Below are 27871 nucleotides of genomic sequence, written 5' to 3'. Positions count from 1 at the left end.
GACTCTGATTTGGGGAGGGCGGGGTCTCTGGGTGGAACCTGGAGGTGGCCACCAGCACGGCGGGGAAGCCCAGGCAACGGAGCCCCGCCTCCTCCGCTGGGGCCGCCCCGGAGCTGCCTGTCGCCGCGTGCCTACTCCCGCCGGAAGTGCGTCACCAGCTCCGCGCTCAGCCACCCGCGGCTGTACCTAGAAGTCGAAACAACAAAACAAGCCGCTGAGGCCTAGCGGGGGCGCTGGGACGGGGGAGGGGCGCGCCGGAACCGGAACCGACCTGACGCCGGAACCGGAACCGAGAGCGGGTTGCCAGGGCCCGAAGAGGGCTGGCGACGGCGGCCTCGCTCGGTGAGTGGGACGGGCCGCTACTGGTGTGTTTGGCCCGAGCAGGGAGGACGCGAAGCGGGCCCTTGGCGGCCTGTTCAAGGTCACGGCCTGTGCCAGCCCCCGCTCCTGGAGCCTCGCTGAGTGCGGGGCCTACCGATGCCGGTGGGGCAGTTACGTTACGCCTGGGGCCGGCCTCCTGCTTCAGAAAGGCGAGCGAGGGCGGCTTCCTGGAGGAGGCGGTGGCGGGCCCAGGTTTCGGAGACTGGAGGTTGCAGTACGGCTGGGGCGCTGGTCTGTGGTCAGTAACCCGCCGCAGCCCTACTGGCCGGCATGGGGCGGGAGGCGACCTTCTGCTAAGGGCCTAGGTGCATAGAAGCGGAGGGTGTCCGCTCCCTGAGTCTGGACTTGTCATTAAAAATTCAGCCCACCAGGCACACATTTGACTCACAGAAGGTTATCAGCCTCTACATTCGCCCTGGTGAACAGAGCTAGTCTCCGTCCCTCTACTGTCTCAGGCCCTGTTTGAGGCAGCCAGGGGGCCTGGATGCCGAGTTCTTCCTCACTTTTTCTCAGTTTTGGATGGAGAAAGGGCCCAGAATTCACTGGTGGGTCTGTGGGAAACTGGGTAGAAGGTCTCTCTGGCTACACTGATGAGTGAGTGGACCTGAGAAGGAATGGGAATGCTATGTTTCAGCCTCAAACTGGGTGCCCGTCCTGCCATGGCTCGGGGGCAGGTTTGCTGCTGGAAGGGTGATGTGACATCTGGATACCCTTTTCACCCCAGCCTTTGCAAGCCCTTTTGCTTGGGACAGCAGCAGGGGAGAGGAATCTCTTGGAATGTAGGGAAGAAAAATCCAAGCAGTGTATGGGAGCAGAGGAGGCTGGGAGCTGGCAGGCGGCAGGTGGGGCGCCTTAGTGCCAGAACCTAGCCTGGGCAGTGGCAGCACCTGGGTTGGGTCTGTTTTCAGCCACAGAGCCTGGTCCTCCTCCTGCCTGGTAGTCTCTTTCTGTCCTGCCTTCCCCCTCCACCTTCTACTTCTCCAGTGGTGACTAAGCAGCCAGTGAGAGTGAAGGAAAAGTGAGCGCCCTGTGGCCTAGAGCCTTGGCACCTCTCCAGATTGGTAGAGGAGACTGGTCCCAGGCCATGGCTGCCTTGACCTGGCATCTGATTGAGGCTTCTGTCTTTGCAGATCTGTATAGCTGGCATCTGTGGGGCTCAGCCAGAAGGAGCTGCTTGCATTATTTATTCCCCTTTCAGAGTAGTCTGAGAGTGTCCAGAGCCACATCAGGTGGTAGAGAGATACTGCTCTGTAGAATTAGAAATATCCCTGGTTGCTGAGCCCTGGCTGTAACCAAGGAGCAAATTGTTGGGCCTTACTAGTGATCTCTGGTCTCTTCTCCTTAGGCTGTCACTTCCTTGCTGGAGAATTTGGTCACAAAGAATTGCCAAGATAGCTGGGCCAGGAAGAAAGCGCCGTAGCCCTGACCCAGACGCCGTTGCCGACCCTGGGGCACTCTGGCTGTCGACCAAGCGGCTCAAGATGTCTGGCGGGGCCAGTGCTACAGGCCCAAGGAGAGGGCCCCCAGGACTGGAGGAGGCCACCAGTAAGAAGAAGCAAAAGGATCGAGCAAACCAGGAAAGCAAGGATGGAGATCCTAGGAGAGGTGGTAATGGCATTCCTGGAGCACTCGTGGCCTTCTCCTCCTGTCTTCCTGTTGAGCATACGGGTTGGGGGTTGGTCTGATGCTGAGGGAAGGACCCGTAACAGTCTGTGTAGGGTCTCAGCTTTGAGGTCTTGGTATTTGGCTGAGATCCTAAAAATGGTGCTTGGTGGGGTGGTGACGACTTGGGGGCTGCCTTCTCTTCACCTGTTTCCTACTCTTCCCTTTGTTGACAGTGTCAGTGTCCACTCCTCGGGAGGAGCAGACCAAAGAGGGTGAGTAGTGAGTGGGCTTTTGGGTGCAAGAGTGCTAGGGGAAAAGAGGGGCAGAGGGGGCATAGCTTTTATCCAGAGACCCTCACAGTCTTATTGGCACTCTTCCTACAGAGCTGTTGCTTGATTGGAGGCAGAATGCAGATGAGGTGATTGTCAAACTACGTGTGGGAGTGGGTCCCTTGCGGCTGGAGGAGGTGGATGCTGCTTTCACAGACACGGACTGTGTGGTGCGGCTTCCAGGTGCGTCCGTCTCGTCTGAGCCCAACGGTACGCCCAAATCTGCTGATGTACCCCACCCCAGCTCACTGTCCCTGTCCCACTCTATGTCCAGGTGGTCCGCAGTGGGGTGGTGTTTTCTATGCCGAGATAGAGAGTTCTTGCGCCAAAGTGCAGGCTCGCAAAGGTGGCCTCCTGCAGCTGGCACTGCCCAAGAAGGTTCCTCAGCTCACATGGCCCTCTCTCCTGGTAAGTTCCAGAGCAGGGTAGGGTAGGGATATCCGATGTAGTTGACAGAGTCTGACTACTATGTTTTTGGCAGAAGAAATCTCTAGGGACTCAGGAGTTGGTGCCAGGGCTGCAGTGCCAGGAGAATGGGCAGGAGTCATCTCCCATTGCCCTGGAGCCAGGCCCTGAGCCCCGCCGGGCAAAGCAGGAGGCCCGGAACCAGAAGCGGGCTCAGGCCCGTGGTGAGGTAGGGGCAGGGGCTGGCCCCGGGGCCCAGGCAGGACCCAGTGCCAAGAGGGCTGTGCATCTCCGAAGAGGGCCAGAGGGTGAAGGGGCCAGAGATGACCCTGGACCCCGGGGTGATGCCCCCCCCTTCCTGGCTGAGCCAGCTACCCAGGTAAGCATGGAGTGCCTCTGTGAGAGTTGAAAGATGGGGGAAGGGTGTGGGCTGCTGTTGTGGGGGCCGCCTGCCTGGCTGGCCCAGGGCTGATCTTGCCCACAAACTCGCCATGAACAGGCTGAGGCTGAGGAACAGCTCCGGGTACCACCACTGAACTCCCAGAGCTGCCTCCCGGGCTCAGAGGAGAATCGAGCACTTTTGGCAGGAGAGAAGGCAGTGTCTCCCAGGAATGACCCAGTTCCTCCAGCTATGACCCGGAGCAGAGACCCTGAGAAAGGGGACCGTTCCAGAGAGGAGATGGCAGTGGCAGCAGACGCTGCATCCTTGGTGGATGGTAAAGATGGGGCTGGAGGTGGGCAGGCAGAGCCCTAGGTTGGGCTGCACATTGGTGGGTGGGCAGGGAATGGAATAGTAAAGGGCAGGAATCTGCCCGGGGTGGTGCTGAGCTGTGGTCTCAATGTAGAGCCCGAGTCCATGGTGAACCTGGCATTTGTCAAGAATGACTCATATGAGAAGGGGCCTGACTCAGTGGTGGTGCACGTGTACGTGAAGGAGATCCGCAGGGACACCTCTCGAGTGCTTTTCCGCGAGCAGGACTTCACGCTTATTTTCCAGACCAGGTGGGTGAGTCTCAAGCGATGGGGCAGACAGTGTGCTTGGGGCAGGACAGTGTGTCTCATGCCCTTCCTCCTGCTCCGCTGTGCCTTCACAGGGACGGGAACTTCCTGAGACTGCACCCGGGCTGTGGGCCCCACACCATCTTCCGCTGGCAGGTGAAGCTCAGGTGGGTGGTGCCCGGCCCTCACCACTATGCCTGTCGCACCCTGGGCTCCATCTCCCTGGCCCATCTAGCTAGGCACCCACTCCACCTAAGTTCCTGAGTTCAGTCTTTTCCTGCAGGAACCTGATTGAGCCAGAGCAGTGTACCTTCTGCTTCACAGCCTCTCGCATCGACATCTGCCTCCGGAAGCGGCAGAGTCAGCGCTGGGGGGGCCTGGAGGCCCCAGCTGCACGAGGTCTGCACACGAGCTTCCTTCACTGATCAGACCACATGACCGGGATCCCCACCCCTTGCCACGTGCTGCTAACCACCAGCCCCCTTGTTCCCCCTTTTTAAGGTGCAGTGGGTGGTGCAAAGGTTGCCGTGCCGACAGGTCCAACCCCTTTGGATTCAGCCCCACCAGGAGGTGCCCCGCATACCCTGACAGGCCAGGAGGAAGCCCGGGGTGTGGAGAAGGAGAAACCCAAGGCTCGGTCTGAGGACACAGCGCTGGACGGGGTGGCAGCCCGCACCCCCATGGAGCATGTGGCCCCAAAGCCAGAGCCACACTTGGCCTCAGTGAGAATCTTGGGGTGGAAAGAGCCAGGGGTGGAGGCTGGAGAACCTCAGGGCTGCTGTCTCATGTTCCCCTTGCTCCCACAGCCCAAGCCCACATGTATGGTGCCTCCAATGCCCCATAGCCCTGTGAGTGGAGATAGTGTGGAGGAAGAAGAGGAGGAAGAGAAGAAGGTGTGTCTGCCGGGCTTCACTGGCCTTGTCAATCTGGGCAACACCTGCTTCATGAACAGCGTCATCCAATCTCTGTCCAACACACGGGAGCTTCGGGACTTCTTCCACGGTGAGAGCAGGGCCAGGTGCCCTGGGCTGTGGGCGTGGGGTGCCTTCCCCTGCTCACACCTCCATTTGGCTGCTGTCCCTAGACCGCTCCTTTGAGGCCGAAATCAACTACAACAACCCACTGGGAACAGGCGGACGACTAGCCATCGGCTTCGCTGTGTTGCTGCGGGCACTATGGAAGGGCACCCATCATGCCTTCCAGCCTTCCAAGTTGAAGGTGATCTGTGGCCACTTCCTCTCTTTGCTGTAGAGGGTGGGGCGGCCCAGTCAGCTGGGTGCACGGCAGGTGCCGGGGCTCCGTGCTCACACCTTACCCCTGCATCCAGGCCATCGTGGCGAGCAAGGCCAGCCAGTTCACGGGCTATGCACAGCACGACGCCCAGGAGTTCATGGCTTTCCTGCTGGATGGACTGCATGAGGACCTGAACCGCATTCAGAATAAGCCCTACACGGAGACCGTGGACTCTGATGGGCGGCCCGATGAGGTCAGGGATGGGGCAGTGGAGGCCATGTCTCATGCATATCCCAGCCTCCAGGTGCCCTCGGTCCTCACCACTCTGCCCCTCAGGTGGTGGCCGAGGAAGCGTGGCAGAGGCACAAGATGAGGAATGACTCTTTCATCGTGGACCTGTTTCAGGGCCAGTACAAGTCGAAGCTGGTGTGCCCTGTGTGTGCCAAGGTATGCTGAGCACCCCTAGAAAGACACCCCTTGCTTGGCTGAGATAGCCTGGTCAAATCAAGGTCAGAGGCGTGTGCATCTTCAGGTGCTGCAGGGGAAAGTTAGGGCAAAGAAGCTGACGGGAGGCATTGGGCTCCTGTGTGAGTGCTGAGGTTGGCAGGGTAGATTTCCTGGCTGAGGTAGAAGTGATGTTTGGGCTCAAAGACAGCTGTAAGGAGGGGCAGGGGTAGGACTGAACAGGCAAATAGGGAGTAAAGGAGGGCCACACTGATGAAGTGACTAGGCTGGACAGGGCCTCAAGGGCCAGAAGAAGGGGTTGTTCTCTCCTGGTGGCCCTCCTGGTCTGACCAGTGTCCTGAGACTTTGCTACTGGCTGTGAGGCCCTGAGAGCCATCTGAGGGCTTGCTCCCCGCTCCCTGTGCAGCCACCCAGTGTCACCTGTGCATCCGCAGGTCTCCATCACTTTTGACCCGTTCCTCTACCTGCCAGTGCCCTTGCCACAGAAGCAAAAGGTTCTCCCCGTTTTCTATTTTGCCCGGGAGCCCCACAGCAAGCCCATCAAGGTAGGAGTAAGTTCCTTCTTCTGTGATGTTTCGCGGACCCTGGGCCACCTGCCCCATGGACTCTGTCTTTTTTTGCCGCAGTTCCTGGTGAGCGTCAGCAAAGAGAACTCGACTGCAAGTGAAGTGTTGGACTCCCTCTCTCAGAGTGTCCACGTGAAGCCCGAGAACCTGCGTCTGGCTGAGGTATGCCTGTCTGTCCCCAGACTCCTATGTGTGTGTACGCACAGCATGCAGAGCCTCAGGAACATCATTGGCATCTGTATGTGGACACGTGAGTGTGCACGTGGCTGCATAAGAACAGGTGGTGTGTTACTGGCAAGGCATGGTTGACACCAGGTATTTGGGCTGTGCACTAGAGGCAGCCTCAGTTCCCAGCTATCGTCAGTGTTTGCTGCCCATTTTGGTAGTGACCCCCAACTGCTTTTCCCTTTCCAAACAAGGAGTTTGAGCTGTAGGACTGTCCTTCCACCAGCTCAGGTTCTCCTTCCATCTGCTGCTCCTTCATATTACCCCAGATACACGTCCTGGTCTTCCCCAAAGGTCCTTAGCTTCCAGCCTGGCAGCATTCTTCTCCTCAGAGGGCTAGAGGTGGGGAGGAGCCCCCTGGAATATGGGCCCCACGATAACCATGGTGCAGTCTCAGCAGGGCCCCATGAACGGAAAGCAGGGTAGTGACCCTCCGTGTGGTGTGGTTCAGACTCTGAAGCACCAGGCTCCTTAGTCTATTGGGCACTAAGGAGTGCCATTGAGGCTGGTGCCAGCAGAGGCCTATGCTTCTTTTGGGCCACAGTTCCCATTTCCCCATAGACCCAGGATCAAAGCCAGGCCTTCTCCCTGTACTCTGGGGCAGGGCTAAGGGAAGGGCTTGTCCTCACACAGGACCTGCGTGTTCTCTGTCTCAGGTGATTAAGAATCGTTTCCACCGTGTGTTCCTGCCCTCCCACTCACTGGATACTGTGTCCCCGTCCGACACGCTTCTCTGCTTTGAGCTGTTGTCCCCCGAGTTGGCTAAGGAGCGGGTGGTGGTGCTAGAGGTGCAGCAGGTGAGTGGGGTTCACCCGATGGTCCAGGACCCCGGTGGTGGTGGGGTCTTCCCGCCCAGCCTGGCCTTGCTGAGCTAGATGACCCATCCTAGCGCCCCCAGGTGCCCAGCATCCCCATCTCCAAGTGTGCAGCCTGCCAGCGGAAGCAGCAGTCTGAGGAGGAGAAGCTGAAGCGCTGCACTCGGTGCTACCGCGTGGGCTACTGCAACCAGTGAGGATTCCCTTGGTCCCCCCCATCCCTCCACCCCACCTGCCACTTGTCACCCTCCCTCCCCGCAGATATGTGTTTAATCTCTCCACTTAGCACCCTACTCTACCAGGCACTTGGGGGAGGCAGGGTCAGTGTCCCCATTTTCTAAGGCCAGAGGCTTGCTCCTAGCACAATGACGTGGGAGGCCCACGGGCCTAAGGCCCTGTCGTTACCTCCCTCTTTCCTCCAGGCTCTGCCAGAAAACCCACTGGCCTGACCACAAGGGCCTCTGCCGCCCTGAGAACATTGGCTACCCATTTCTGGTCAGTGTACCTGCCTCACGCCTCACTTATGCCCGTCTTGCTCAGTTGTTAGAGGGCTATGCCCGGTAAGTGCCCAGTGGTTGAATTAGGAAGGGGTAGGTAGGGGGCAGAGGTGCCAGGTGGGCTTGTCAGGATGCTCATTTGCTTTGCTGCCTGTTGCCAGGTATTCTGTGAGCGTGTTTCAGCCACCCTTCCAGCCTGGCCGCATGGCCTTGGAGTCACAAGGCCCTGGCTGTACCATGTTGCACTCCACTAGCTCCCTGGAGGCTGGGGACAGTGAGAGGGACCCCATTCAGCCGCCTGAGCTCCAGTTGGTGACCCCTGTGGCTGAGGGGGACACAGGGGTCCCCCGGGTATGGGCAGCCCCTGATCGGGGCCCTGTGCCCAGCATCAGTGGAGTTTCTCCTGAGATGCTGGCCAGTGGGCCCACTGAAGTCGGCTCCCTGCCTGCTGCTGAGAGGGTGTCCCGGCCTGAAGGTGAGAGTCTGGCGAAAAGCTCTGCCTCCTGGGGAGGGCAGGTCGGGGTAAGCTGCTTTAGTTCTGCTGGGCGGGGGAGCTCTAACTGTCGTGTTCTCTCCTAGCTGCTGTGCCTGGGTACCAACACCCAAGTGAAGCCATGAATTCCCACACACCGCAGTTCTTTATCTATAAAATCGATGCATCCAGCCGAGAGCAGCGGCTAGAGGATAAAGGTGTCTGAAGTGGGGTGGGGACCACCGGTGGGGTGGGCTGGCCACCCTCCATGGCTGACCCCCTCCCTGCCTATCTCTAGGAGACACCCCGCTGGAGCTGGGAGATGACTGCAGCCTGGCTCTTGTCTGGAGGAACAATGAGCGCCTGCAGGAGTTTGTGTTGGTAGCCTCTAAGGAGCTAGAATGTGCTGAGGATCCCGGCTCTGCCGGTGAGGCCGCCCGCGCTGGCCACTTCACTCTGGACCAGTGCCTCAACCTCTTCACCCGGCCCGAAGTGTTGGCACCCGAGGAGGCTTGGTGAGGACCAGGTGGCGGGCAGGTAGGAGGGCGGCGTGGGGTGGAGATCTGCTGTTCCTAACCCCAGCTCCGTCCCCTCTCAGGTACTGCCCGCAGTGCAAACAGCACCGCGAGGCCTCCAAGCAGCTGCTGTTGTGGCGCCTGCCAAACGTGCTCATCGTGCAGCTCAAGCGCTTCTCCTTCCGAAGCTTCATCTGGCGTGACAAGATCAATGACTTGGTGGAGTTCCCTGTTCGGTGAGTGAAGGTTCCTGGTGACTGGACATAGGGCGTGGAGGCCAGGGGTAGGCACCTTGGACACCTGTTGACCCTCTCACTCTCTGGTTGGGACTGCAGGAACCTGGACCTGAGCAAGTTCTGTATCGGTCAGAAAGAGGAGCAGCTGCCCAGCTACGATCTATATGCCGTCATCAACCACTACGGAGGCATGATCGGCGGCCACTACACTGCCTGTGCACGTCTGCCCAGTGACCGCAGCAGCCAGCGCAGCGACGTGGGTGAGGCCACACGCAGCCAGCAGGACAGGTGGTGGGGTGGTGGCGTGGGTTATGCTCACACTCTTTCCACCTTGCCGTAGGCTGGCGCTTATTTGATGACAGCACAGTGACAACAGTGGACGAGAGCCAGGTCGTGACGCGTTACGCCTATGTACTCTTCTACCGCCGGCGGAACTCTCCTGTGGAGAGGCCCCCGCGGGCAGGTCACTCTGAGCACCACCCCGACCTAGGCCCTGCAGCTGAGGCTGCTGCCAGCCAGGTGAGGCATAAGGGGCAGGTTCTGTAGGCTAGTGGGGCCTGACTCACAGCTGGGAGGGGGTTGGGCACAGCTTCCTCTCCTCCAGCCACAGGCCTCTGCAGCCTTGCAATCTGTGAGTCTCAGACAAAGTTCCCGTATATAAAGCCTTAGCCAAAAGGATCGCCTTGTGGCAACACACCTGTGTGCTGCCATTGGCGTGTACACCGGCATGCAGTTGGCACAGGCTGAGTATCTGCCCTGAACCTCACTGGGTATACAGTGCTGTGAATGGACTGTACCTCACAGCCTCCCAGTTTTCCTCTTCATGCTACCCACATGCCAGCCCATAAACCCTCACTTGTGATTGTCCCTGTGTTCTGATGTGCACTCAGGACAAGGCCTATCCAGGCTGGCCATGGCCTAGAGTGGCTGTCGCCCTCTCTGAGGTGAGCGTCTGTCTCTAATGAGCCTTTGGGGTCTTCGGTCCCTTTTACTCCCGTGGGGCACCACAGGCCTGGTTGGTGGGCATAGCTGCACCTCTTTTCCATACTCGTTTCCTCTCCGTCCTCTCCTGCCTTGAGCCCTCTGCACTCAGAAATGCCCACAGAAATGTCCAGGTCAGGATCTGGACAGCGGTGGGAGGAGTCAGGAGGTTACTGGGGTGGGCAGCTGTCCTCCATGAGCCGGTCCGCTCTGTGGGAGGCGTGGGCTAAAAAACTGACTGGCTAGTTCCATGTTGCCACAGAAAGTTGCATGTTGATTAGGAATCTTCTTAAGGCTGAAATGTTGTCAAGATTTGTCTACTCTGGTTCTCTCAGTCTAGATGACCCTGTGAATGGCCCACTTGCTTTACCTCCCTGCTGCTTAACCTGGGATGTAGGGGTTTAGCGCCAGTCACCTTGAATAGGGCTGTCATGGCCAGGGTCTCAGGGACAATGGGTGCCTCCCTGCCACTCTGGGTGCTGATGGCCATTTCCGCACACTGTAGGCTTCCCGGATTTGGCAGGAGCTGGAGGCCGAGGAGGAGCCAGTACCTGAGGGGCCTGCGCCCCTGGGTCCCTGGGGGCCCCAAGACTGGGTGGGCCCCCCGCCACGTGGCCCTACCACACCAGATGAGGGCTGCCTCCGGTACTTTGTGCTGGGCACCGTGGCAGCCTTGGTGGCCCTCGTGCTCAACGTGTTCTATCCTCTGGTATCCCAGAGTCGCTGGAGATGAGCTTGCCTGTAGACAGCTGCTGTGAGCCGGCCTGCCTGCCCGCCCACCAGGCATGCCTGCCTCTGTGGGGGACCAACTCTGGGTTTGGGCCTCAGTGTGTGCATCTGGAGGGGAAAAGTGGGGGCTGTGGCTCCTGCAGGGGCAGAGCATCCCAGGGTGGGTGTCCTTCTAGCTGTCTGTCCCTTCATCCTGCTGCTCTGACCCTTGGCCTGGGGCTTAGCCCTGCCAAAGCAGCTTCCTGTATTTAAAGTGTTAATAAAGCGAGACTGTTCAGGCCTGATCTCGTCTCTCTGTCTCAATGCCGCTGCTGTTTGCACCTGCCTTGGGGTCCTCCCTTGGGTGCCGGAGCTCTGAGCCAGCACCCCTGGGATGCCAGGCAGCATACTGAGCAGCCCCCAACCCCTGTCCTCATATTCTGTTGCAGGGACTAGGCCCTGGCCAGGCCCCCGAGGTGGCCCCCACGCGGACAGCCCCTGAACGCTTCGTCCCCCCCGTGGACCGCCCAGCCCCCACCTACAGCAACATGGAGGAAGTCGATTAGCAGGTCCCTGGCTGGTGGGAGAACTGGGCTTGGGGACCCCCCACAGAGGGCCAGCTCTCTGCCGCTTCTCCTTCTCTGCCCCAGAGGCTCTGGCTTCATCAGCGGGGAGTTGGGGGTGCGATTCGAGGGTGGGAACCTAACAGGTTGGGACCTCTTGTCAGCTTGAACCCCCAACCAGTGGGCCTTGGCTTCTCCAGCCACTCTCAGTGCTGGGTGATTTGATTCTCAGTTGTACCTTCAATTCTTTCTGACTCGCATTATAAACGTTATAATTTTATTCTAAAAATTGTAATTTTTTTTTTTTTGCATTTTGGAAGTGATTGCTGCTGTTTAAATATATTTTAAAAATAAATGATAAATACGCAGACTTAGTGACTGATGCACCAGGTGCCGTGGCCACCTCCCTTTCCCACCATCTGAGGGGAGGAGTGCGTGCGTGCGTGCGTTGTGGTGTGTCTGTGTTTAAGACCCTGCAAGCAGTCTGGTCTGAGGAGAGATGGTAGGTCCTCGCCTCGGGCCTTGTGGGTCGTGATGCCTCCTGTGCCATCAGATCTGTGGGGCCTGCCTGCTGTCCTTTGACCTCACTGGTCCTGGGTCGTATGTGGAGGTGACTGTGGCTGGCATCACTGGCAGCACCTCACACTCACGGGGCAGAGGAGTACCCCAGGAAGCTCCAGAAGCTGGCAAGACAGGTCAGGGGCCCTTGAACAGAAGGCCGGAGGAGGGATCTTGTTCCTCCTTCCCATTCTCAGGTCTGTCTTTGAGTACCATCCGGACCCCTCAAGGGGGAACACGGAAAATCTATGGGGAAGGAGACACTGTTCCAAAAGGAGGACAGGCAGGAAGGACCAAAGCTAGTCCTGGCTGACTTCCTGTGAGTGGGAGAGGAGGAGGCCATTTCTTCCCACGAGTCCCTGAGACCTTGACTCCCGGCACCTGGCTCCTACGGGCGACATGGGCTGTTTACCTGCAGTAGGTCTGCAGGCTTGGCCTGGCCTCAGGGTCTTTGTGACCTTGTACACACACAGCATAGAGCAAGGGCACATCTTGTGAGAAGGATCCTTGTCTCTTCATGGTTAGTGCTATCCCTTTCTCCAATTTTTGAAAGCAGGGAGGGTGTCCCCAGTAAAGGGAGCTGGGGAGCAAAGATACTTGTAAGGCAGGTGTTCAGACATACTGGGAAAACTGTAAGGCAGGCAGAGGTGGAATGGGGTCCTGGCAGTCCTGTTGATCCATCCCCACCTCCAAGCCTGTGGGGTAGGTAGTCTTACGGGCGGGGGGGGGGGGGGGCGCGGATCTCATCATGTAGGCCCTGCTGGTTAGCGCCCCTCAGCCTTGGCTGGAGTTAAGGGTGTCGTTGAGCAGAGGGAGCTCCTGGAGAAAGCCATTCAGTGACCAGTGTTGGCTTTTTTCTGTGGAGACAACACACAGGCCATGTGGGGTTGATGGCCTTGGAGAGGGAGGGACCCAGAGAGCTGGGTGTGAGACCCTGCAGAAAGGGTGAATTGCCAGGCTGGGGGCTGGTGCCGTCCTACTGCTGGAGGGCCTGCTAGGCATGGGCTGTGATAGGGCTGTGCTGGCTAAACACGGTGTACAGCCCCAAGTGTCTGGGCCCTGGTGGTCTACATGTGCTGGATGCGTCTGACCACAGCCCTGCTGCTGCCAAGCCTGCCATACTGCCCTTCTGTGGCATCTGCAGAAAACTGCTGTGGCCACCAGGACTGTGGCCTCTACTGCTTCTGTGTTCATTGTTAGCGTACACTGCAGGGACCTGTTCATAGGCCTGGCTTCTGGACTCTGTCTCTTTTCAGGCCACAGCTGGGCCTTACTGGCTGCCACCTAGCTTTTCTCCTCAGTTATCTTACTGATTTTCTCAGAAGTAGCGATAAGGGCTCATGCAAGAAAGCCAGTCCCCTGGGCGATGCCTGTAATTCCTTCATGGTTCTGCTTTGTCCAAGTCATAGGGCTCCAGACAAATGGCTGGCCTGTCATTGCCACTTGTGGCATTCTTGGTAGCACTGGCAGGGCTACCACCTAACATGGCGCCATAGCCTCAAAGTGGGACACAATATGGTTACATACTGTAGCCTGCATCCTTCCCAGTCCTTGAAGGTCCAGGCGTATTAGCAACACCAAGGCCTCCAAAAACCTGAGTTCCAATTCCAAATTTGGGGATATCCTTACTGCCCCCCCCCCCCCAGCAGCTCCAGTTCCACAAACAAAACAGTTCAGAGAATGTGGTGGGACGCCCCCAAGCACAACAGCCATCATCATGGAGACACTGTCTCTTCTTTCCCACCGTACTTTTAACTTCAATGAAGTATTCCGTCAAATGCCTGTAGAATGATTTCAAGGTCTAATTTGCATGCTTTGGCAAGGGAGGGTAAGTGTGCCAAGAGATTTTAAACAAATCATCACAGAACTTCTATGAGGTGCCTCCTTTCTCTCCTGGCCAGGTGTGTCCAGATGAGCGGGGCCCCTTATGGGTCCCTTTGATCCGCCATTCCCCACAGTCTCTATATTGGAGTCTTAACCGGATTTCCAGGGCTTCATTTTTGCTCAATTATTTCCACGACAACTCCAAAGCTGAGATTTAAGAAACGCGGTAGGGACTCACATTTGCTCCCGAGAACAGACTGGGATGGTCCCAAGGTTTCCAGGGCATAAGGAGAAAATTCGAAGAATAAAGGGCCATGCCTGCGTCTGCCTCCTGCCTAAAGCCCAGCAGCCTCCTACCCTTTCAAGTGCCCAGTAACGCTAAGACGGAAGTGAAGCGACCAGAAAGGTCGGTTTGGCCGCACGCCTCTGCTATTTAAATGGCGCCGACAACCTTGAAGAGTCCCGCCCCTTCTCTCCAAGGGAGGACATCATTGGCTCTCTCTGGCGGCTTCGCTCTCCTATTGGTCAGTGGGCTAACGTCAACGTGCAAATTAGCCCAGAAGTTTTCTTTCGGTTTCCGCAGTCTCTGCGATGGCGACGGTGGACTCCCTGTCGCTCTTTACCGGCCTAGGCCTGAGCGAGCACAAGGCTCGCGAGACGCTCAAGAATACCGCTTTGAGCGCTCAGCTGCGCGAGGCGGCGATCCAGGTGCGAACCCTTCTGTCCTTGGCCGGGGGTGCCGATTGTGCTCCCCTGCAACTGCGGGCGGGTCTGGGTCTCAATCCCGATCTACCCACCTTGTCTCCCGTATTCCTTTCTCACTGGCGGTGGGGCTTCTCTCCTGACCCCTCTGACCCCAGGCACAGCAGACTCTGGGCTCCACCATCGACAAGGCTACCGGGACCCTGCTATATGGCTTGGCCTCCCGACTCAGGGATCCCCGGCGTCTCTCTTTCCTTGTGAGCTACATAGCCAATAAGAAGATCCACACCGAGTCCCAGCTGAGTGGTGAGAGCCCCGCCTGTCCTGCTACTTCCACCTCCAGCTCCAATCCTAGGTCAAGCCCCCTACCTGCCAAGCCCCCCAGTGTCTCTTTAGATGCCTGGTTCTGCATTTCTAAGTCAGGCCGGGCGCTGAGGGATGGAGAGGGCAGCTTCCTGCGCCTTTGGAGAACTGTATAGGTCTGCTGGAGAGCCTCCCTCAGAACACATGCTTCTTTCCTGTGGCCTCAGGACTGCTCTCAAATGGTACAAAGCTGAACTTCCAGAAGGCCAAGCTATAATTGGGATTTCATAGCATTAAGGGCCCTATCTATTTACTCCTTGAAGCTTGGATGCCACAAACTCATTGCTGTCGTTTCTCAGCTGCCCTTGAGTATGTGAGAAGTCACCCCCTGGACCCCATCGACACCGTTGACTTTGAGCAGGAATGTGGTGTGGGCATCACTGTGACTCCAGAGCAAATTGAAGAGGCTGTGAGTCCTTCTCAAGGCATCGGGTTTCTTTCTTAGTTGTGGCCCTGTGAAGGTTTGGCTCAGCCTCTCCATCCAGGAATACCCAGGGTGAGGGTGTAGTTCTGAAGGACACTTTCCTAAACCATATGGTTTGGCTTTCTACAGGTGGAGGTTGCCATAAATCGCCACCGGCCCCAGCTCTTGGTGGAGCGTTATCATTTCAACATGGGCCTGCTGATGGGTGAGCAAGGCCTGGGGAGGGGCTGTGCTCTTCTCTCTGGTCGTGTGTTCTCTTCCGGGTGCCATGAGAGGGAGGTGGGGGAAGAGCAGGAGCACTTTTAAAAGTGTTCTGGCTGGGCCCAGGCTTTGATCCCTGAGATCATCTGGGACCTTTTCTTAGGAAAGAGGGTGGGAAGTGCCCTTTTTTGCCTTTCTGCAGCTCCTTGTGCCCACGTTTCTAGGAGAGGCTCGGGCTGTGCTCAAGTGGGCAGATGGCAAAATGATCAAACATGAAGTGGATATGCAGGTGGGCACCTCCTTGAGCTGAAGCAGGCAAAGACCCTGCCATGGACAGGGTCTAGAGTCCACTGAGGGTAAACAGGGGTCAGGGGGTGGGAAGAGACCCTGCCCTTATTCTGCTGATGAATAGTAGATTCTGGTGTGGAAGAGGCAGCACCTGGGTGGGCAGTGAACGAGTTGGGCCTCTGGGTTGAACCTAATTTGGGGTGAGTCACTTTACTCTGAACCTCAGTTTCCTCTCCTTGCAGATAGGGGTGGCTTTCATCTCATTTGAAGATGAGCATCTTCATTTAGGATGCTGGCATAGGGTCCCAAAGTGGCTGAGATAGATTGCATATCTTGATGCTGGGCCTACAGTTCTTCTCTAAATGGCAGTTTTTGTTACCTGAGACCAGTATGGACCCTCAGGTGGCAAAGAGCATTTGAGGCCAGCAGAACCATGTGAGGAGCAGAGGTGGCATGGGCTAGGTAGGTTTTTCAAGGTGGTCCTGGTAGACAGGCCAGGAAATTCTTAGGTGGGTAAGCGGGGTCAATTAGAGGATCCTGGAAAGAAAACACTCCCGTCCCAGCCCTGACTCAGGTCTCTGCTCAGGTCCTGCACCTTCTGGGTCCCAAGACGGAGGCTGATCTGGAGAAAAAGCCCAAGGTAGCCAAATATCTCGTGGGTCCATGGGGTTGAGGTGGTATAGGATGAGACTTCAGGCTGGGGAAGGGAGTATCTGAGCCCAGTGATCCCAAGAGAGACCTTGACCTAGCTTCTGGGCTTTTCTCAGGTGGCAAAGGCTCGGCTGGAAGAAACAGACCAGAGGACAACCAAGGATGTGGTGGAGAATGGTGAGAGGCTTGAGACTCCTGGCACATTCAACTCTCTGACTTCCGGGCTGTCCATCTGATGGGGCCTTGTCCCCTCAGGCCATGTCTTCTACAACACCCTGCCTTCCGCTGTAAGACTGGAAGTCCCGGTGTTTCCTTTGTTTAATTTACTAAGAGACTGGCCTGAGGAGGCCTGAGAAGTCCAGCTGTGTATCTAGTCTTTGGGGTTGGGGGAAGAGGGCCTGCTAGGTTCTGTTTGGGTTGTGGGCCTCCCTGGTAGTTCCAACAGTCATATCCCTGCGCTGGATGTGGCAGCAGTGTCCAGAGGATAAGTTTTCCTTGGCCTCTTCTCTGCAGGTGAGGTCACTGGCCAGACCCTATCTCTGATGGAGCAGCTCCGAGGGGAGGCGCTAAAGTTCCACAAGCCTGGTAAGCAGGCAGGGCAAAACTGAGGAGGGCTGGATTTTGATAGCAACTCTTGCAGCCAGGCTCCAAGGGTGGGGAACTTTGGCCTGCAGCCTGGTTCTCAGGTTCTCAGGCTCACTTTGGCCCTGGCAGGTGAGAACTACAAGACCCCAGGCTATGTAACCACTCCACATACCATGGATCTACTGAAGCAGCACATGGAGATCACTGGGGGACAGGTGTGTGGGAATATGACCAGGCAAGCTAGTGCTGTCAGCATTTTCCTGGGGGCCTGGAGCTGCCTGCATGTTGCCCCCTGGCCTCTCTGAGAAACGGCATCTGTTCCTTTAGGGTAGTCTGAGCTCTGACCTAATTCCTCTGCTCCCATTTCCCTCATCTCAGGTACGTACCCGGTTCCCACCAGAACCCAATGGAATCCTGCATATTGGACATGCCAAAGCCATCAACTTCAACTTTGGCTATGCCAAGGTGAGTGTGTGTCTAGGAGTCTGGCAAGCAGGGTGACCACTTGCTGTTCCCATGACTGGAAACCTTCCCTGCTGTCCTATAACCTGCCCAGAGCAGACAGGCTGTGGAGGGGGACCACGTGTGTGTCAGTTAACTAGAAATCCACTGGGCTCATCGGGAAAAAGCTCTGAGGTGAGGCAGTGAGTTCAAGTTTGAGGGAATGCTCAGTGCAACCTGATACAAAATTGGAATAAGAGGTGCCTTGTTTAGGGCATGGGGGTAAAGGAAGATGAGCAAAACTCTTAAAGACGTTTCCAATTCTGACATGGGAGGGGTGTGAGAATGATCCAGTGTGGTGAGATGCTCGTGGGGAGCTCACAGACTCTGTGACTCTCCTAGGCCAACAATGGGATCTGTTTTCTGCGCTTTGATGACACCAACCCTGAGAAAGAGGAAGCAAAGTTCTTCACTGCCATCTATGACATGGTGGCCTGGCTGGGTATGGGCTGAGCGAGGCCTGGATAGAGCTGGTGGTCAGTGGGCTTCTCCTTGAGCTGTGGCCTGTAATTGGGTGTCCTCGACTGATTGCTTATACTATATCTCATTCTGCCTCAGGTTACACACCTTACAAGGTGACATACGCCTCTGACTATTTTGACCAGTTGTATGCCTGGGCTATAGAGCTCATCTGCAGGTGAGGCCAGGGACATGATGTGGAGCCAGGAGGGCTGACCGGGACACAGTCATACTCGGCATTCATGCCCCTTCCCCATAGGGGCCAGGCCTATGTGTGCCACCAGCGAGGAGAGGAGCTCAAAGGCCACAACCCTCTGCCATCGCCCTGGAGAGACCGTCCCATAGAGGAGTCACTGCTACTCTTTGAGGTAGAGTTTTGCAGGGGCAGGTGGGTCTGGATAGGCCAGGATACCAAGGACGAGAAAGATGCCCCCGTGCTAAGAGGCAACCTGAGCCCTTGCTCCCCTCAGGCAATGCGCAAGGGCAAGTTTTCAGAGGGTGAAGCCACGCTGCGGATGAAGCTAGTGATGGAGGATGGCAAGATGGACCCCGTGGCCTATCGAGTCAAGTATACACCACACCACCGCACAGGGGACACCTGGTGGGTTTGAACATGAGGTGGGTTGGTGGGCCATGGGTTGGACAGAGTGGGGCTGGATGGTGGAGCTCACTACCTATGCCCTGCAGGTGCATCTACCCCACTTATGACTACACGCACTGCCTCTGTGACTCCATCGAGCACATCACCCACTCACTCTGCACCAAGGAATTCCAGGCCCGGTGAGGGAGCTGGGCCCATGGGGTGGTTGGGCCAGTGGGATTCCAGCAGCCCTTCCTGTGGCTTTTCCTTGGTCTGAGGTCCTGACTGTATCCTCCTACCCCAGACGCTCTTCCTACTTCTGGCTGTGCAATGCTCTGGATGTCTATTGCCCTGTGCAGTGGGAGTATGGCCGTCTCAACCTGCACTATGCAGTTGTCTCTAAGAGGAAGATTCTCCAGCTCGTGGCAGCTGGTGCTGTGCGGTAGGTGTAGTTGTTTGGCTCTTCAAAGTTGGGGGTAGGGACTTCCGCCAAGATGGAGGCGTAGGTGGAAGCACTGTGCCTTCTCTCACAACCAACTTTAGAAACAACAAAGTTTTAGCAACAAAAACGCAGCCAAATTGAACTATACAGAAGTCTGACAACAACGAACCCTTCAGCCAAACTGGTAAGAGGGGCAGAGCCAGCAGCAGAGCGGGGTCAGGCAGGAAAGATCCACCAGACCGACCAGGGCGTGCGACCCAGGTGCACCAGCAGCTGTGGGTGGATCCCAGGTGTGGAGTAGCAGGTGGACCCACTGAGGGCTGACCACAGTCACACATTCGCGTGTAGATAAACTGCTGAAGGAGCGAGCAGTGAGACAGACTGTGCAGGCCCCAATGGCAGGAAGCAGCAGAGGGGACTGCCATTGTCCCTCTCTGACCCTGCCCCCACATACAGCATCACAAACCAGCGACCTGGGTGGCCCTGCCCTGGTGAACACCTAAGGCTCCACTTCTCATATGTAACAGGCACAAACAGATCAAAACATGGCTCAAGAACAACTCAGAGGCCCAGAGTCGATCAATCTAAGCGATGAAGAAATAGCCAAACTTTCAGATGCACAGTTCAAAACACTGGTGATCAGGATGCTCACAGAACTGGTTGATTTTAGCCACAAATTAGAGGACCATATGAAGGCTAAACTAATGGAAATGAAGGGAAACACACAGGAAACCAATAGTAATGGAAAGGAAACTGGGACTCAAATCAAGGGAGCAGACCAGAAGGAAGAAAAAAATGACCAAACAGAAAAGGATGAAGAAACAAGAATTCAAAAAAAGGAGGAGAGGCTTAGGAACCTTCAGGACATCTTTAAACGTTCCAACATCTGAATTACAGGGGTACCAGAAGGGGAAGAGGAACAGCCACAAGTGGAAACATTATTTGAACAAATAATAAAGGAGAATTTCCCCAATCTGGCAAAGGAATAGACTTCCAGGAAATCCAGGAAGCTCAGAGAGTCCCAAAGAAGTTGGACCCAAGAAGAAACACACCAAGGCACATCATAATTACATTACCCAAGATTAAAATGAAGGAGAGAATTCTAGAAGCAGCAAGAGCTAAGGGGACAGTCACCTACAAAGGAGTTCCCATCAGACTGTCAGCTGATTTCTCAAAAGAGACCTTACAGGCAAGAAGGGGCTGGAAAGAGGTATTCCAAGTCATGAAATCCAAAGACCTACATCCAAGATTGATCTATCCAGCAAAGCTTTCATTTAGAATGGAAGGACAGTTAAAGTGCTTCTCAGATAAGGTCAAATTCAAGGAGTTCATCATCACCAAGCCCTTATTATATGAAATGTTAAAGGGACTTACCTAAGAAAAAGAAGATAAAAAAGATGAACAGTGAAAGGACAGCAAACTCACAGTTATTAACAACCACACCTAAAACAAAAGCAAACTAAGAGGACAGCTAGATCAGGAGCAGAACCATAGAAATGAAGATCACATGGAGGGTTAGCAATGGGAGTGGGAGGAGGAGAAGGGGGGAGAAGGTACAGAAAATAATCAGCATAGACGATAGGTAGAAAATAGATGTGGGGAGGGCAAGAATAGTAGGGAAAATATAGAATCTAAAGAACTTGAGACACATGGTCATAAACTAAAGCGGGGGAATAGTCGGGGGGTGCAGGGTAGAGGGGAATGAAGGGGGGAATAGGACAACTGTAATGGCATAATCAATAAAATATGTTTTTTAAAAATCTGTTTCGAATCAATTTAAAAAAAAGTTGAGGGTATTACTGGCATGTGCTGCCAAAGGTCTCACAGCCTCCTTGCCCACAGGGACTGGGATGACCCACGGCTCTTCACACTCACAGCCCTAAGACGGCGGGGCTTCCCACCTGAGGCCATCAACAACTTCTGTGCTCGGGTATGGCCCACTGGACTGAGTGGACAGGTCGGAACTGGGCATGGCAGTCTGTGGTTGTAGCTGTGACTGATGCTGCCCTTTCCTCTTAGGTGGGGGTGACAGTGGCACAGACCACAATGGAGCCACATCTGCTAGAAGCCTGTGTGCGTGATGTCCTGAATGACATAGCCCCACGGGCCATGGCTGTGCTGGAGCCATTACAGGTCGTCATCACCAACTTTCCTGCTGCCAAGGTCCGTCTGCTTCAATGTGTGTGTCTGTGTTGGTGCAGGGTGTGGGGGTACTCCACTGCCTAGTGGGACTCAGACACCCATTTCTTGCTGTAGTCTTTGGACATCCAGGTGCCCAACTTTCCAGCTGATGAGACCAAGGGCTTCCATGAGGTTCCCTTTGGATCCATTGTCTTCATTGAGAGGACTGACTTCAAGGAGGTGAATGGGAGGGTGGAGGTTCCTGTTTGCTGCTTAGCCCAGTTCTGAAGAATTCTACTTCCTGCTTCAGATGAACCAGGCCCTACCCAACATTGGGGTGGGGGAGAAACCTCTTGAACCTTTCCAACCCTTGCAGCCTCCTGTGGCTACTTTATTTCCTACCTCTAGGAACCAGAGCCTGGCTATAAGCGCCTGGCTAGGGGCCAGCCTGTGGGCCTGAGGCATACAGGCTATGTCATCGAGCTGCAGCGAGTCATGAAGGTGAGAGCCTGCTGCAACCTTCCCACTGCAGTGCCTGCTGGGGCAAAGATGTAGGTGCAGGCTGCAGTCCTGGTGGTGGTCCCAAAGTCTGATTGCGGGCCTCTCCCCCTTGACTAAAAGGGCCCTAGTGGTTGTGCAGAAAGCCTGGAGGTGACCTGCAGAAGGGCAGATGCTGGAGAAAAGCCCAAGGCCTTTATTCACTGGGTGTCACAGCCTCTGACATGTGAGATTCGCCTCTATGAGCGACTGTGAGTGAACAGAGCATGGGTGGGGGCAGGTAGAAGATGGACACTGCCTGCTGTGGCTGCCATCTGGAATCTGATCTTCACTCTGGTTGCAGATTTCAGCACAAGAACCCAGAGGATCCTGCTGAGGTGCCTGGTGGATTCTTAAGTGACCTGAACCCAGTAGGCTCATGGCGTATAGGGTGAGGGTGGGGGGCCTCCCTGACAGGGTGCCCATCTGAGTTCCCTGCCCACAGGCATCACTGCAAGTGGTGGAGGCAGCGTTAGTGGATTGTTCCGTGGCTCTGGCAAAGCCCTTCGACAAGTTCCAGTTTGAGCGGCTTGGCTACTTCTCCGTGGATCCAGACAGCCACCAGGGACAGGTGCTGAATTTACCTGCCTGGCTTTTCCACAACGATGACGGCTTCCATTCACTGTGCTAAGCACTTTGCCTACATTCCCTTAGTTAATCCTCCCCTCTTGAGGTGGGGGTTGATGTTCTGCTGATGAGGTATCAGGCTCAGAGGTTAAGTCCATGCACAAAATTTTGTGTGGATTCTGCCTTTCCTACTCCTCAAAGAAGGGGGCAGGTATGGGGACTGTTATAATCCTTGTAAAATAGAGGCCCAGAGTCATAAATTTATTGAGAACTCTAGCGTTTTGACCCTCAGCCTCTCTGGGATGAATGAGGTGAGGGTAGGGGTGGGGTATCCATAGTGAGATCCATCCAGGACCTTCTGGCCCGGTTTTGGTTTGGTGGTCATTCCTCCCTCTCTGGTCTCCAGCTTGTCTTCAACCGGACCGTCACACTGAAGGAGGACCCAGGAAAGGTGTGAGCTGGAAGACCCATGGACTCACCTCATCCTTCTGGAGGCTGGGGGTACCCACACTCCATGTCAATAAAGAACAGTGAAATCCCCCCTACCCCCAGAGTCTGTGTTACCTATTTGCACTCCCAGCACCTGAGGGCCTTAGAGACGTGCCGAGGGGTGGGAGTGGGGAAATGATGCACTGCACACAACCACCCAGTGCACTTCTTGGTGCTCAAGGGCAGGGGCCTGGGCCTGAATGGATATCCTCTGCATCTGGTCTGAGGGAATGGCGGTGGGCCCTGGGGTGCAGCTCCCCTGGTGGTAGGAGCCCTGTGCCAGAGGGCTCTGGAAAGTTTGTGTCTGTCTGGGTGCCTAGGCAGATAGAGAGGCCAAGCTCCCTGTCCAATTATTCAGCAAATGATTGAGTGCCTCCTCTGCGCCAGGCTCAGGGAGAAGAGAAAGACAGAATGACCAGGCAGTGTGCAGGAGAGGTTTCCTCGCGGCCTCTATGAGGAAAGCCAGGACTTTCCTGGCTCAGCCTGGGCTTCAGAAGACTGCTCTCAGGAAGTGACTCCTGAGGGGAACCCCAAAGGATGAGGGATAGTTTGCCAGGGCAGGAGGAATAAGGACAAAGATCCGGAGGCCTTTTTAAGAGAGCCGTATGGCAGGCTGATTGCTCTCTGGGGCACTGTGGGCTACTGCTGAGTCCTGAGTGTGTCTGCAGCTTTAACAACCCTCCACATTTTCCCTGTATACAAACACCGGGCTACCAGAAAGAAGCCCGCTTTAAGGTGGACTGGGCTGCGGAAGCCTGATGAGAAAGGCAGAAGATGGGTGGGGAAGGAAGGTCCCGGATGCTAAGGACACAGAGAGGAGAGTATCCCGAGATGTCCTCGGTGCGACGCGGCTGGAGTGCCAGGGCTAGTTTAGGAGCCGTGGGGGGCCACCTTAAAGTAGAGTCCGGGCCCCGCCCCGTGTGGGGCTGCGCGACCTAAGGAGGCCCGGGCAGGCGTCAGAAGGTGGCAACAGAACAAGCTTCGAGTCCCGGCCTGCCCGGACTCAAAGGATACGCAGATCTCCGTCCGTGGCTCCGCCCCGCACGCAGGGGCGTTTGAGGGCGGGGTGCTCCGCCCTATACCCCTCTTCACGCCGCTACTGCAGCCAGAGGCCAGGCCTACCTCTTCGGCAGAAGCGTTCCCTTTAAGTCTGGCCAGGAGGTTGCCTCAACTCTCGCGGGACCCGACGCTCGGGTTATCGCGAGAGGGGCATTCGGCACTCATTGGCTATGAGGGTTGAATGTAAGATGGCGCCCAGGGAGCTGTGAGGGGAAAATCCTGTCGGTCTTGGAGCGGCGACGGCAGAACCGGGTCCCGAAGCAGTGCAGCGGGGCCGGCGGGTAGAACGGCGGCGGCGGCGGCGACGTCGCCGGGTGAGGGTTCCAGTGGGGACAGGGGTTTGGCGAGGCTGAGGGCCTGAGACAGTGGGCCCACCCCACACAACGGCGGGCGGGGGCGGGCGGGCTGCTGCTGCTGCTGCTGGGCCCAGGAGACCTTGGGGCGGCCCGGAGCGGAGAATGTCCCTGGGCTCGCGCGCCCCCGCCCCTTGGGTGGGGGAGGGGCGGATGAGGATCGGGTGGGCGCGGCGCGCGAGCGCGCGGCTGAGCCTGTTTATATGCGCGAGAGCGCGCGCGCCGTGCGGCTCTCCAGGTGCGCGTGTCCGCCGACGTGCGCGTCCCCGGCCTGGATTTCTTGGTTCCTGGAACTGCGGCCTGGGGGCAAGAACGGCTTCTTGGGCGGGCGCGCGCCCGCGACCCCCGGCTTCGGGACGCGTGCTCTGCTGTTGGGTGGCGCCGCCTCCGCGAGAGCGCGCAAAGCACCCCTGCTGTGCGGAGAAGCGGCGGGCAGGAGGCTGGCAGTGTGAGGAGGGTTGCGGGTTGGGTTCTTCCTGCTCTGGTGACGTCCCCCGACCGCTCGGGAAAAACCAACCGGTTTTGCGGTCTGACTAACGGCCCTGCTCCGCCGCGAGGCGGGCGAAATTGCTCGTTCTTGAATAATGCGGTGACCGGAGGCCCCTGTGTGCGGTGTGGGTATTCGGAGAGAGTGCGGCCCTGGTTCTGAAACCTAGTGCTGTTGGTCTGAGGGCTGCGAGCCCCATGGAGTTTTCTCATCTTGCTCTGCTGCTTTGTGCTGCAGAGGTAAGGTAGTTCTGGAAGGCTCTCTTTCAGCGTTACCTGCTTTCGTGTCATCAGAAAGTAATTTTTCCGTAAGCGCAATTCTTACACGTCACCCCTGTGCGCTCCGGAAGGGGATCCTCCTGTGTGGACGAAGTGAAACGACCCCTGCTCTGCAATTTCTCTTCAATTAAATCTTTAAATGCAGCCTATCTTTGTGGCTGGGAGGGACTTGTACACTTAGACTAAGGGCCCACTATTGGTCAGCCCAAAAGTTGCCCAGAGCAAAATTGAACAACCTGAAAATCTGTACGTTGCCTTCTATTGTACTTCCAAAAATGTCTATCAGAAGAAATTCCTAAAGTCTGACCGCGTATCCCTGCAAGATTCACTTTTGATACAGATTTTAATGGTTTTGAGTTTTGTGGGGGTTTTTTTGTTTTTGTTTTTGTTTTTTAATTTTAACCCTAGTGCTATGTACTGGTACCAGGGGAGTTTCAGGTTTGTCTTAGAGAAATCACACTTTTTTTCTAAGACAGAATGTCCTGTAGTTTATGTTAAGTTTGAGTAAAAAGAAGCTAACGTTGGGTAGTTCTTTCTAATGTGCTGTATTATTTTAAGAACAGTTAAAATTTAAAAAGAGGCTGAGGATGGAAGGAACTTTTTTGTTCTATCTTCTTCAGAATGTTACAAGTCTTAAGAACTCAGGACAAGCAGCAGACATACATGCAACATGGTGACTGGTGAGTTAAAATCGTACATATGCTGGAAATATGTGTGCAGTTTTTTCCTGGTAATACTGAAAAATTACAAATCCTGCCAATCATTCGGGGTTCTCTCTGTCAGAAATTAGGTGCTGGAAAATTGAAGATGTGGGAGAACTGCATCTTTGAATCCAGTCACAGTTGGCTACATTTTCCTGGTAAAATGTAAGTTAGTGCAACTTTCAGGCTTTTAGCATGATGAGGCATCAGCTTCCTAAGGACTAAAGCAGTCAACTTTGTGTAGGATACACTTAAATTTTTAATATGTCTCTCAGGTCTGCTTGTTCTGAAATAGCTTTGTTTTTTAGTTAATAAATTTGAGATGCACCTTTTAAGTTGGTGTTTACAGATAATGTTTTTTGTTGTAAGCTCATTAACTAAGATTTACTTATCAGATTAATCTTACCTATCAGACTGCTTCCAGTCCTCTGATGAATAATTTGTTTACCCCTCCATGAACCTCTGCTTTTCCACCTCCCCTTTCCAGCTTATGTTGCCATTTCAAACAAAAGATGGAATAGTAGTTGAATTTTCTTGTACATTAGAATTGCTCCAAAAAGGGTAACCAAAACCAGTGGCTCTGGGTGTGGCTGCCGTCCATATGACAGCTTCAGAATCAGGGATTTCTTTCTTCAACCTTGCCAGCCTTCTTTTAATTTAATCGGTTGTGAGTTGTCTTTGATATGCCATGCTTCTTGCTTGTTTACTTTTTAAACGGTCACACTTTATTTGTGATTTTTAAAAATCACTCAGCCTCGGAATGAGGTGTGCATGAACACCTTTTCTTTTCTCTTGCTTTGTATTTAGTTGCCCCACATTTTAAGTCGTCTCCAACCTTCACTTAAATGCTTCATTTGATTTTTTCCTAAGTGTCGTACTGGATGGTGATTTCTGATTGTGGCTGCAAGAAGATGCCCTAGGTTAACCTCTTGCTTTGCTGAAAGGGGGAAAGAAGTGTCCTTTGGTCTTACTTTTGGTCAAAACTGTAGGTAGAGGTGGTGGGCTGTGGTTGTGTCTGAAAGTTCTTTTTTCCCCTAAGAACTTGTGAAATGTTCGTCTATATAAATTTGGATGATCTGTATACAATTTAGTGAAAAATTGTAAAGTGAACCACTGTCTACCACCTCTTTAAGATAAAAAACAATGCCAACACCCCTGAATTGAACCTTTCACAGGTGCCTTTCTGATCACAGCTTCTCACATCCTAGAGATACTTTTCTGACTTCGGTGGTAATCGTGTTCTCTGTTTTTCTTTTTACCTTTACCACCTTGTATCTCTCAACGTGGTTTTGTTTACTTTTGAATTTTATGTAAATGGAATCATACTGTATTTTGTGTCTTCCTTCTTTTAGCATTGTGCTTTTGAAATTTTTCCAAAAATTGTTGTGTGTAGGTATAGTTCATTATTTATCCATTCTACTTTTTTAAAAAATATTTTATTTATTCGTTTTCAGGGAAAGGGAGGTAGAGAAACATGACCGTGTGGTTGCCTCTCGTTTGCTCCAAGCTGGGGACCTGCCCAGCAACCCAGGCATATGCCCTGACTGGGAATCGAACCAGCAACCCTTTGGTTTGCAGGCTGGCACTCAATCCACTGAGCCACACCAGCTGGGGCCCATTCTACTATTGATAGACATCTAGATTCCTTCCAGTTTGGGGCTATTATTAATAACAGTGCTGTTATTCTAGTACAAGTACCTTTATCTATGTGTGTGTCCTATACACCTAGGGATAGAATTCCTGTGTCATATGGAGTGGATCTTTTTAACTTTACTAGATATTGGAAATGGTTGTGCCAATTTGCAGCCCATCAATCTTTGGTGGGACTGTAATTTAAGTTCCTACTTGAAAGTGTGTTGTCCAAAAATAGAACCATAGTGAAAATGCCCCTAAATCAGGATCTTCTCTAGCATAGGCATGGGGCAGATAAATAGCCCAATGGGATAATTTCTGTCACAAACCCTGTAGTAGGTTGATATCTTTAAAAACAGAAATATGTCTCCCAATTTGCTTCCTCGAAATGAATCCTGTTAATTAGGACAAATGTGACTGCAACCTCTTAAAATGGAAATTGATTTTTTTTCCAAGTTGAATATGTTCTTCAAACTAGACTTCCTAAGCTATGAGGAGTCATTGCTAAAGTAGATGTAAGCTGTGAGAGGGGCCCAAAAGCATGACTACTGTGGAAATAGGAAGAGGCAGGGCTTTCAGGCAATTCGCATTATCTTCTAGTCCATCACATATTCAAGAACCACTATGTAGAGCTTCATGGGGAGTCTGGAAGAAGAGGTATCAGATTTGAGGGGGAAGAAAGGATGATTTCTCTGAGTACTTAGGTCTTCCCTAAGTATCTAAGGGATACTAAGTATCTAGTATCTTAGTATCTAAATAGAAAAAGAAATCAGCAAACAGACCAATAGAAATATAATAGATAGCTGCTTTGGAGTAACCTTTGTTCGTGATACTATCTTGTGTTCTTGTGATAAAGTAATAAAATAATGAGAACATTGGTACTTGAAGGCCTGCTGCGGCACATACTATGCTAAGCTCTAACAGAGGATGGCTGGGGGAAATACTAGCGATCAAAGTATGCATAAAAGAGCAGATTTCTTAGGTCTGTTGTTCGGGACTGGTTTGTCGGTTGTTTTTATTTTTATTTTTGTTTTGTGCAGTTTTCAACCAGACTTTGGCCAGTTTTATTAAAGA

The 27871-nt window shown here is 54.4% G+C and overlaps 3 protein-coding genes across 21 annotated transcripts in view; all 3 read left to right on the top strand.

The window, feature by feature from the left end:
* Nucleotides 1-207: 207 nt before the first annotated feature.
* Nucleotides 208-11365, top strand: USP19 (ubiquitin specific peptidase 19). Of its 12 annotated transcripts, none has more exons than XM_037128480.2 (27): nt 208-342; nt 1727-1989; nt 2220-2258; nt 2370-2498; nt 2590-2723; nt 2797-3099; nt 3220-3436; nt 3566-3722; nt 3815-3886; nt 4003-4118; nt 4221-4441; nt 4526-4721; nt 4804-4937; nt 5047-5205; nt 5289-5399; nt 5852-5962; nt 6044-6145; nt 6865-7005; nt 7098-7216; nt 7446-7583; nt 7682-7995; nt 8100-8210; nt 8291-8507; nt 8591-8743; nt 8843-9003; nt 9084-9262; nt 10230-10737. In XM_037128480.2, exons 2-27 carry the CDS (start codon nt 1863-1865, stop codon nt 10455-10457), a joined length of 4089 nt encoding a protein of 1362 aa, XP_036984375.2. In that variant the 5' UTR covers nt 208-342; nt 1727-1862; the 3' UTR covers nt 10458-10737. The 12 variants fall into 12 exon arrangements, with proteins under 12 accessions (XP_036984375.2, XP_036984376.2, XP_036984373.2 ...); XM_037128481.2 differs by lacking the exon at nt 10230-10737 and adding an exon at nt 10882-11365 and having other exon boundaries at nt 209-342; XM_037128478.2 differs by lacking the exons at nt 208-342; nt 10230-10737 and adding exons at nt 349-530; nt 10882-11365 and having other exon boundaries at nt 2800-3099; nt 4227-4441.
* A 2577-nt stretch (nt 11366-13942) lies between these two features.
* QARS1 (glutaminyl-tRNA synthetase 1) lies at nt 13943-22344 on the top strand. Its single transcript, XM_037128608.2, has 24 exons — nt 13943-14085; nt 14238-14385; nt 14742-14851; nt 14996-15071; nt 15292-15356; nt 15942-15995; nt 16123-16183; nt 16520-16591; nt 16721-16806; nt 16970-17056; nt 17435-17534; nt 17651-17729; nt 17811-17919; nt 18022-18152; nt 18239-18331; nt 18436-18573; nt 20416-20503; nt 20593-20736; nt 20830-20934; nt 21103-21195; nt 21316-21443; nt 21536-21602; nt 21677-21802; nt 22205-22344. The coding sequence occupies exons 1-24, from the start codon at nt 13969-13971 to the stop codon at nt 22253-22255; spliced, it is 2328 nt and encodes a 775-aa protein (XP_036984503.1). The 5' UTR covers nt 13943-13968; the 3' UTR covers nt 22256-22344.
* Nucleotides 22345-23467: 1123 nt separating this feature from the next.
* The window catches only part of QRICH1 (glutamine rich 1), a 39979-nt gene continuing 35575 nt past the window's right edge, over nt 23468-27871 (top strand). The window contains exons 1-3 of one of the 8 annotated variants that reach the window (XM_053668952.1): nt 23481-23660; nt 25085-25144; nt 25248-25330. The gene's annotated coding sequence lies outside the window, so the exon portion shown is untranslated. Of the gene's footprint in view, nt 23661-23967; nt 24148-24345; nt 24426-25084; nt 25145-25247; nt 25331-27871 lie in introns of those variants that run through there. The other 7 variants (XM_053668951.1, XM_037128604.2, XM_053668950.1 and 4 more) reach the window with 7 other exon arrangements.

Source organism: Artibeus jamaicensis, unplaced genomic scaffold (genome assembly GCF_021234435.1).
Source record: "Artibeus jamaicensis isolate MK-2021 breed Jamaican fruit bat unplaced genomic scaffold, CSHL_Jam_final contig_519, whole genome shotgun sequence".
Taxonomy (NCBI): domain Eukaryota; kingdom Metazoa; phylum Chordata; class Mammalia; order Chiroptera; family Phyllostomidae; genus Artibeus; species Artibeus jamaicensis.
This window is presented reverse-complemented; position numbering and strand designations above follow the sequence as displayed.

Coding starts and splice junctions, on each gene's coding strand:
- USP19 (XM_037128472.2), top strand. CDS start 478: ATGCCGGTGGGGCAGTTACGTTACGCCTGGGGCCGGCCTCCTGCTTCA. Junction 2,724..2,796: donor TCACATGGCCCTCTCTCCTG/GTAAGTTCCAGA, acceptor TGTTTTTGGCAG/AAGAAATCTCTAGGGACTCA. Junction 3,437..3,565: donor CGCTGCATCCTTGGTGGATG/GTAAAGATGGGG, acceptor GTCTCAATGTAG/AGCCCGAGTCCATGGTGAAC.
- QARS1 (XM_037128608.2), top strand. CDS start 13,969: ATGGCGACGGTGGACTCCCTGTCGCTCTTTACCGGCCTAGGCCTGAGC. Junction 15,357..15,941: donor AACATGAAGTGGATATGCAG/GTGGGCACCTCC, acceptor GTCTCTGCTCAG/GTCCTGCACCTTCTGGGTCC. Junction 16,592..16,720: donor GCTAAAGTTCCACAAGCCTG/GTAAGCAGGCAG, acceptor TGGCCCTGGCAG/GTGAGAACTACAAGACCCCA.